Source organism: Poromitra crassiceps (genome assembly GCF_964638095.1).
Source record: "Poromitra crassiceps genome assembly, chromosome: 9".
NCBI classification, from domain to species: domain Eukaryota; kingdom Metazoa; phylum Chordata; class Actinopteri; order Beryciformes; family Melamphaidae; genus Poromitra; species Poromitra crassiceps.
The window spans coordinates 38,027,827-38,037,968 of NC_139630.1; the positions used below are offsets into that span (position 1 = coordinate 38,027,827).

Consider the following 10,142-nt stretch of genomic DNA (forward strand, 5'->3'; position numbering starts at 1 on the left):
AAAAAAAACACAGACTGGTGGTGTTTGCTTGAAGCTCATACAGCCCATGGGTCAACAGCACAGTCTTGGAGATCAATATCCTTTCAACAGGCTCCAACCACCGCCCCCGCATGGAGCTGGGAGAACAACACTCCCCCATAGCTGGAATTTGGCCGGTCTTACATGAGATCGACCTGCAGTGTTTCCGGGCCGGGCCAGGACGGCGAGAGAAGAAACATCTATCTCCATTATGTATAGTATTATGTGGCTAACAGTGCTAGCAGTGCTAACAGGCTTCTTGGCGGATGGGTCTGCTCTACCGCCACCAGAGGAGCTCCTCAGCAGGTCTATCAGGAGAGAGCGAGGGGTCAAGCACCAGCAGCTTAACGCATCAGCCCTAAACACAGCCTTGGACTTTGAACCTTAACGTGACCGAGCCACCAGAACCGCAGCTGAGCCTGGTGGCCAGCAGCAGCACCACCACCACCTGCTGTTCTCCTCCTTGGGCCTGGAGTTGGCCCTGGCCCTGCTGTCCCGGGCCTCTGGGTCCGAGAGTCGGAGCCAGGCCCTGGAAGAATTGTGGCTGGTGGCCAACTCTACAGAGCAGAGAGTGGAGGCCACCATATCTGCTCTGGCAGAGCTGCAGCAGAGCCTCGTGATGCAGGAGGGGGTGAGGTAGAGGTTCAGAGGGCAGGGGCAGAAGCTGACTGAGGTTAGGGGGGCTGGGAATGGTACAGGGGTCCAACTGAGAGTGTGGAGTGGCCTACATGCAGATGGCAAACCTTCAGTAGACTACCAGAGTTTTCTGAGCGAGCCTCAGCACACCAAGCCTGCCAGTGTGCCATCTTCAACAACATCAGCTTTGAGATGCTGATGAAAGACTTGCAAGGCTCTGACAAACTTCTACTCAACAACTATGTGCATTTCAAAGGTAGAATCCTGTTGTACAAAGTGTTTTCTCATTCATGGAACTTGTTTGCCATGCATATTGATATTGTCACTACATGATTGGGAAATATCGCTCTGTATTGGTGGTACTGTATATGAACCATCGGACAGATCCAAATATAAGTTACTTCATTTCTTGGCAGATGGTTGAGATATGCACTTTCAAATGAAAATGAATTTCAGGTAAATTTGGAAAAGTATCTCCATACATAAAAAAAAAAAAGCACAATTTGGACTCATTCATTGTGCCAAATAATGCATTCCCACTAGGGCTGGGTATCGGTACTCCTATCGACCGAAATAACCCAGTACCAAGTAGTATCGAAACTCCTCATCAAACAATACCTGCATTCCATCCTTTTTGTACACAGATCAAGAAAAAAATACTATTTGTATGGTTTTGCTCGCAGCCAATCACAGTAAGCATTCTTTGATTTAATGTGACATGTGATTGGCCCACTACCGCAGCAGCTACAACCCATACAGTCTGTGGTAGTGAAGTATGTGAGGAGTTGGCAGTTCAGCGTGCCGAGGTGCCACTAAAATGTTCCAAATGATGGCAAAAAAAAAGAGAGTATCGAATGAAGTAGCCTATTCTATTGCTATCGGTGTCACTTGAACGTTACTGATATTGGTACTGGTATCGTGATTTTCTAAACGATACCCAGCCATAATTACCCCCCACCGCTGTGCATATGCTCTTCATCAGTCTTTTCTTGATGAAGAACGATTTGTCAACCTGTCACAGCCGGTGGTCATAAATGTACACAGCAGGAGGTTTTCATACATGTGCATCTACTTCCCGCCCCTCATTTCATCTTGATATGTCATTCCTCGAATTCTGTTAGCCACACACAAACCAGGTGGATGGAAGCAGCCATCGGTGCTGCGGAGCTTCCAGCTAAATGCTACGGCCAGCGAGGATGTGCCCATGATGTTCAGGGACAACTCATCTGAGGTCAGGATGCTGTACCACACCACCTGCTCAGCCACAGTGGTCAGGCCATAGGGGTCAGGCTGCCATACTCTGGCCACCTGACCTCGCTGCTCCTGCAGCCACCGGAAGATTGCCTGTCTCACCGCCGCATGGGCTTCTGGCTCAGCAACCTGAAGCCAGGGTAAGTGGGGATACCTAAGTGTCTGAACAGGTGGAGGCACGACCCATGTCATTGTAATGTCATGGGTTTGAATCTGCCCCGTCATACCCATCTTTTGCATGTCACCAGCTCAGCCGCATCTTTCTATAGTAGCATTTTGTCCAGGGGTGTCCAAACCTTTTTGAATGGGGGCCAGATTAGATAATGTGAAAATAACAGGTGGCCAGCCAGCTGCTTCTCGCATTATATGGGGTAGGTTATAACAAATAAATAAATAAATAACAAACAATACAATTGTACTCTAAGGATTTTGTTTACCATCTGAAAACTGGCTGTGTTGTTCCTACTTGGTGCTTGTCTACAAACTGTATGATAGTGCTCTCATTGTTAGGTGAAAGTAACAAATTTAACTTGCTTGATTAACCAATACTGTGTGGAGGGCCACATATAGTATATTTTGAGAGACAAGCTGAGGGCTGCTTAAAATCGGTCCGTGGGCCGCAATTGGCCCCCGGGCCGGACTTTGGACATGCCTGATTTTGTCCTTAAGCCTAAGTGGGTATGGATTGATTTCACTTGTGCCATTTTGCATCCCTAGTTGAGTTATATTATGCTTGCTAAGGTGAAAGAAGAAGCAACGGGCAAAATGTGTCATTATTTTTAGAACAGTGGTTCTCAAACTGGGGGTCAGGACCCTTCTTTTGTATTATCATGTGTAATTTTTCAGATTGTTTTATTTTTTCCCTTGTGAACAACTAAATAGTTTTCAGCCTCTAGGCCTCCTCTGATAATAGAGAATGGCCTAAAAAGCTTTGTTTTAAGGGGTCACAAGCCAAACATTTTGAAAACAGTCTTTTTTGAAGACCCACTTTTCAAACACCCAAGGGGAATAATTGTGTCGGGAACATCCAACAGTTGTAATGCAGGAAGATGATTTACAAACTCCCCTATGTAGATGTGGTGTGTGGTATAACATCATGTGTTTGGATACACGCGTGTGTGTGTATATGAGCATGTTAATCCAAAGGTTAGTATGTGTATATACTGTATGAGTGTGTTTCTGTGAGCGTATACGGTATTATGTCCTATGTTTGCTTCTCCCTGGGTGTATATTGATCGATGTCGCGGCCTCTCTCGCTGCTCTCCTCAAGTCACTTGCTTTCTGTTGTTGTGTAACATGATGAATGATGCCGGGTGGATTCTGAGTCAGCAATAATTACTGCTCTCTCTATATATCAGTGAGGGAACGCCTGCAGGACGGGACGTCCCACAGGTTGTAACAAGACAGCTTAGAGCAAATCCATTAACACATTGATTGTTGTTTTCACAGGCGGGCAGAAATCCGTTTCCCCCCAAGTTCCAACTGAGGAAATCCTACAGTTTAGAAGGCCTCCCGAGAAGCTCTGGGGGTATCATCTGTTTTCTCCGCCTCAGCCGACTTCTCGGGGGTATCGCCGAAGAAGAAGAAGAAGACACTGACACTCGTCAAGGTCGAGGAAGAACCAAAACACATCCCGCTTCTGTTGGCTGGAAAACAAACTACCAGCGTTAGTTCAAAAATACATGAAAACATCAAAATTCTCAACCTTTTTCATATCAAGGACCCCAAATTTCACCCACATTTGGACCATGGATCCCCATTTGATGAGATTTTGTCTCTCGGACCCAAATCTGAGAATATTTTTTATTGTTAGATATTGTTAGATCTGATTTTGTCCAGAACTACATGACTATCTGTATAGAGAGATAACAGACCTTCTATGATCAAAATAGTCCTTCTTCTACATTGTCTAATTGTGTTAACTTCTTATAAATGAAATAATGGTGAAGGTTAACAATTAAATTTTCTGTGGACCACCTGCAACACCCTCAAGGACCCTTGGTGGTCTGCGCACCCCATGTTGTGACCCACTGCATGGGATTCAGTTAATTCAACATTTGCAATGGATATATATACATGTATTTTCCCCTCTCTCTGTCTCTCTGTCTGCCCCCCTCTTTCTGTCTTCCATAGTATTGTCCACCCCCCACCCCCTGTTTCTGTGTAGTTCCACACAGGCCCTGCATGAGGTTACACTTGAGGGGGAAGAGACCAAGTCAGCAGACGGGGGGAGATCTGACGCCAAGCTGGACTTCTCCATCTTTCCTCGAATTACCTTTGACAGACTCTTCATGCGCGTAAACTATGATGAACTGACAGGGATCGCTCTGCTCATAGGGAGAATTATTGACCCTAGAGACATCTAGAATGAACATCACATTCTTCTGTTTACCCAATCTACATTCACTTAATGGTGTTCATGTTAACTAAGGTATTCATTTATACATTATTTAATAGTTTTAGGGTTAGTTAAGGGTTAGGGTAAATTAAGCCTTATTACATTAATTAATGTACCCCTATTGTAAGTGGTCCATTCCAAGCTTGGTCTGTATTTTTCCCCTGCTTCTTAAAATGTTGTGTAAGTTTGGGAGGAAATCGAGTCAATCCAAAAGAATTACTGCAGCTTTTTAGATTGTGCATTACAAGCCATTTCACTCAAGTTGCAGAATTTGTTTTGTTTCACTTCCAAGCATACAGTCTGATTTATAAGCCTCTTGTTTGTTTTTGCATTTTCACAAAATGATGAAAAGGAAGGAATGATCTAATCGTTTCTTTTCTTTTGTAGTTTCTCATAAAGCACCTTTCTCCCGTTGCAACAGCATTCTCTCTTTTGTCATTTTTTCCCACTCTACAATCCATTCCCCCCCTTTAGGATCTCTTTATCATCTCATGCAATTACAGGAAATTGCTTTGCAAGAACACCGAAGCTTAGTTCAGTGTCAAAAAAAGAAAACTCATAATATAGTTCTACATTTTCACATTGCAGTGGCTTCAGTAGCTTTGGGACATTCGCTCATTTTTACTTCAGCACCAGACGGGCCTGTGGAGATGTCATGGTGATATTTAGCCCATTGGGGAGATGATGAATTGAGGATAGTTTGATGAATAAGACAACAGACCTATTGCAAGTTACAGAAATGTCAGCCAATCAATCTGCTCCATGAGACATTTATTACCATTCATTAGCCAGTCGGGCATGTAATATAGAGTCAGCAGAACCTGGTTAGGTGTTCAGATGCATAAGCATGTCATTATGTCAGCTGTAATGTAATAAAGTAATTAGTGTATGTACTGTCCTATAAGCATCTACTGACACATTGAGCCAAGTTGGGCTTTTGTGCGGTTTGAGCATATCGTGAGAATCTGACCTTCTATTTATTGGTCTAATCTTTCAATGTTAAATCCAATATCAAAGATGAGTCAACAGTGAAAAGACTACTATAACTTGAGCACACTGATCCAATGATTTATTGACTGTTAATGATAATTTAGAATACCCATTCATGCTATTTGCCGAATATAAGGTAACAATTTATTTTCCAAAATAGATTTACCGTACATAAATCGAAGGGAATACAACTCATCTAGTGGCTGGGATGGCTGATCCTCAAATAAATAAATAAATACATACATACATACATACATAAATAAATAAATAGACCATGACCCGTCCCCTGACCTCATGCATGAGTGCTGTGGGAGCTGTGTTGGATGTTGGATCAATGGAGATAGTCAGAGCTGATATGGGACTGCACAGGACAGAGAAGAAGGGCTGAACCTGGTTAATGTTTAACCCACAGGTCAGCTGAAACCTTTAGGGCTATATAAGGGAAGAGCTGCTGTAAACTGTCTCCGGCAAAGAGGACATTGACGGTAAGTGTTGCCCTTCATTCGCATGTGCTGAGCGTTTTACATAACCTTCATCTTTGGATGATTTAGACTTTGGCTTCAAGTAAATTGAATTTGGAATGAGTTCACTTTAAAAGTGAAGGTTTGTAACGCCGTGAAAACAATGTATGATCATATGTGATTGAAGTGTTAAAGCTGTTTAGAAGCAACATCATTCCCTCAGTGTGTCCTGTTTAAAAGCTTGCGAGCCGCAGCAGCTATGTCAGCTTTATTCTTCACACATTCATCCTACATGAATATGGTTTTGTGATGTTCCATCCCAATACGCGCTCAAACTATTTCCCAATACTTCTATGCAAAGATGTTATTTTATATTGTGGTTATGCAGTCAAATATCAACTACTACTATGGTGATACATCTGACAACCTCAAATCAACTCTCTCTCTTCCATCTTGGCAGGTGATGAAGATGCATGCTATTTGTGCGATTGCGGCTCTTCTGCTGGCTGTAGCCTGGGCAGCCCCTCATGAGGGACACCACGCGGGCCACACAGACAAGCACTTCCACCACATGCACCACGGTGCCGGAGAGGCCCACAGCCACGGTGCCGGAGAGGCCCACAGCCACGCCGGAGAGCCCGCCTGCCACAGGCTGTCCCCTCCCAACGCCGACTTCGCCTTCGCCCTCTACAGGAGCCTGAGTGCCAAGACCCCGGCCGGGAAGAACATCTTCTACTCCCCGCTGGGCATCGCCGAGGCTCTGTCCATGCTGTCCGTGGGCGCTGGCGGGGACACCCACAGCCAGCTCTTCGCCGCCCTGGGCTATGGCGCCTCCAACCTGACCCAGGCCCAGGTCAACGAGGCGTACGAGCATCTGGTCCACATGCTGGGCCACAGCCAGGAGGCTCAGCAGCTGAACGTCGGCAACGCCATGGCCATCCGCTCTGGCTTCAAGCCCGCGGACAAGTTCCTGCACGATGTCAAGCACTACTACGCCGGCGAGGCCTTCACCGTCGACTTCTCCACCCCCGCTGACGCCGCGGCAGAGATCAACAAATTCATCGCCAAGAAGACCCAGGACAAGATCACCGACCAGGTGAAGGACCTGAGCCCTGACACGGCCATGGTGCTGATCAACTATGTCTTCTTCAGAGGTAGGACGGATGTCCTGGCACGCCAAGGGAGAGGAACATGCATGTAAATTGCTTGCCAGGCAGGCATATAATTCCTTTCATGATAGGCACTGTGTATTTATCCAAATACATGTCAAGTAAATCCACCAGTCACCAGTTAGGCTGTATGGTAGTAAAAACGGATACTGTACCATGACAAGTCACCAGTACAGTCAGTGCCCTAAGGACAGTGCTAGACACTGGATAGCCATGTGTGAAAATAAACATGATTGATGATGAATATAGACCATATTGGAGTATTTAACAAATAGAACAATAACAAAACGTCTATCTACAATATATTCCACCGCCTCGTGCAGGGAAGTGGGAGAAGCCGTTCGAAGCCGAACACACGAAAAAGGAAGCCTTCCACGTGGACGCAAACACGGCGGTGCAGGTGGACATGATGGAGAGGACGGGCCGCTACGACTTCTACCAGGACCAGGACAACCACACCACGGTCATCCTGCTGCCCTACAAGGGCAACACCTCCATGATGATCGTGCTGCCCGACGAGGGCAAGATGGCGGAGGTGGAGGGCTACATCAACAAGGACTACATCATGCACTGGCACGACTCCCTCTTCAGGAGGTGAGAGAGGAGTTTTTGGTTGTAGATCAAGTGTGTTGTAGGTTAAGTGATGTCTTGGTATTTGTTTGTTGGGATTGTGGGTGTTTTCTTCTTTCTGCATAATTGACTGGGTGAATGCAACCTGGGTCACTGGTTCTCAAAATGAGGTCCAGGGACCCCCAGGGGTCCTTGAGGGGGCTCCAGGGGGCCCCCAGCAAAAAAGGGAACAATACTTTTTTTTTTACGATAATTTCATTCATAAGTAACATAATACATTATTTTGGTCATGTTTTATTCCCTGTAATACAACATCTACAAATCAACAAAATTGTATCAAATGGGGGGGGGGGGGTCTAATGGTCTAATTTGTGATAGTTTAGGGGTCCTTACCATGAAAATCTTTGAGAACCACTGACCTGGGTGATCTGGATAATTCTGAATGTGTGGTTTTTGATTTACTTGAAATTGCACGTATTCAGTCTGCCCCCAGATCAAGCACAGCTCAACTTCCCTGTGTTCCAGTAGCTAAATCTGCTGATGTGATGTTTGTGTTTGTGTCCCAGCTCGGTGGATCTGTACCTGCCTAAATTTTCCATCTCAGCCGACGCCTCCCTGGGCGACACGCTGACAGAGATGGGCGTCACCCACGCTTTTGGAGACACTGCTGATTTCTCTGGCATCTCTGCGGAAGTCAAGCTCAAGGTCTCTAAGGTAGGGCGGGTAAACACAGCTGCATCGGTGTGTTATGGGGAAAAGATCGGTATTATGAGCAACATGGGAATATGCCTTATACATACACTATGGGACATTACAAAGGTGTCTTATTAAGTGCTGTATGAAAATGAGCAGTGTAGTTTAGAAATGACTGCAGCATATTAACATTTACTATGTTTACATTTTAGAATAATAGTAAAAACATCAAAACTATGGAATAACCCAAATGGAATTATGCAGTGACCAAAAAAATCTTATATCGATCTTATATTTTAGATATTTAAAATAGCCACCTTTTACCCTTTTTTTTTAAACTGTTATTTATACAGGGGGAGTGTCACTGAGAGCAATGCTCTCTTGTTCAGGAGCGTCCTGTTCACATTCACACACACATTCACACCTGGAAGCTGACCAGTACAACCACAGTCTGATCTGCTGGCCACTGAGCAGCTCCACTGGAGTGGTTGGTGTTAAGGGCCTTGCTCAAGGGCACCTCAGTGGTGGTAATGAGGGAGGGGCAAGCGCTGCATTTTCACTTTCCCCACCCAGATTTATCCTGCCGGTGGCGGAGATTGAACCGACGACCTTCCGGTCACGAGCTTGCTTCCCTAACCTTTAAGGCACCACTGCCTTGATGGAAAAGCAAAGGCTTTGGAAAGAAATTCATACACAGGCATCAACTTCACAAGCTATATTTGTCTAGAAATACATTTAAGCATAAGCATTGAGATCAAACTGGCTTTAAGATCATGAAAAACATAGTATATTCAATCAGGTCTGACCAAACTTTTGACTAGTAGTGTATCGATACTGAAGCAAACCCTTTAGATTCTAGCTTCTACAGCTTTATCAGAGCTGCGTTAAAATCCCAAACATCTCCTTGCTCCTCAGGTGTCCCACAAGGCGGTGCTGAGCGTGGACGAGACGGGGACGGAGGCGGCAGCGTCCACCATCATGGAGATCATGCCCATGAGTCTGCCTGACAGCCTGAAGCTCAACCGGCCCTTCCTCCTCCTCATCCTGGAGCACTCCACCAAGAGCATCCTCTTCATGGGCAAGATCAGCGACCCCACGGCCAAGTAAAAGGCCCAGGATGGTAGCCTCAAGTGTGCTTGTTGTCTTTCTCGGCAGAGGGGACATGTTTCATTTCATAATGACATTGGAGAAGCTGGCGCCATTCAAATGTAACACTTTGTTTGAAGGAGGTGACGAGCTGTTACAAAATTTGTCGTGTGTTACTCTGTTTGAGCGGTTGTTGTTGTGCATGTATGGATGCACGTGTTTGTCCCTCGCTTTGAAGCGTCGATGGATTAATTTCGGCAGGGTAATTGCATTAAGCAATCACCTACCTCGAGATGGGTTTTCATCCCAGCATCTGTCCTTCAATTCTCACCTCCACAGACGCGTTAATGAGTGTCCGGTGCTTTACGCAATGTGTTGGGTTTCACTTCTTCTATTTTCTTTTTCTTTCAAGAGGACTAAGGATCATGTGTACATCCTACCCCCCCTCCCCTCCCCACACAGAAACAAATACAAACACTGTCTCATTTCTGTGAGAAATATGGTTGGTTAATAAAAGTTGAAAAGTCAAAGTGCTGGTGTAAAATTGAATTATTGTCAGTGTGTAAGATTTGTTAAAATGGTAGGGAGCGAGAAATTGTGACCAAATTTAGATTTTCAATCTCCGTCCTATCAAATACACAATTATGATAAATGAGTGTTTGAATCTCACACACTCTCTACTCTAATCAGTTTAACCCCCCCCCCCCCGCTATCAATATACTTTACTAACCTTGCAAGGCATGAGATCAGATCATGTGACAAAACAAAACCATGGCAGTGCCAGGTTAATACTTTACTTGACTGTTGGCAAAGCATGGTCATTAATCAAATTATTTGTACTCTGGGAAATTCAGTACCCCCCCCCCCCCC

The 10,142-nt window shown here is 45.2% G+C and overlaps 1 protein-coding gene and 1 pseudogene across 2 annotated transcripts; both read left to right on the forward strand.

Moving 5' to 3' along the window:
* Nucleotides 1-241: 241 nt before the first annotated feature.
* Nucleotides 242-4,271, forward strand: LOC310782301 (annotated as a pseudogene). Its single transcript has 5 exons — nucleotides 242-654; nucleotides 697-815; nucleotides 1,776-2,045; nucleotides 3,355-3,546; nucleotides 4,073-4,271. The product of its transcript is annotated as an uncharacterized misc_RNA (transcript).
* A 1,952-nt stretch (nucleotides 4,272-6,223) lies between these two features.
* LOC310782302 (alpha-1-antitrypsin homolog) lies at nucleotides 6,224-9,293 on the forward strand (the record flags this gene model as incomplete). The annotated part of the gene is made up of 4 exons (XM_083642977.1): nucleotides 6,224-6,908; nucleotides 7,247-7,517; nucleotides 8,060-8,207; nucleotides 9,102-9,293. The coding sequence occupies 4 exons, from the start codon at nucleotides 6,224-6,226 to the stop codon at nucleotides 9,291-9,293; spliced, it is 1,296 nt and encodes a 431-aa protein (XP_083499103.1).
* Between the last annotated feature and the right edge of the window lie 849 nt (nucleotides 9,294-10,142).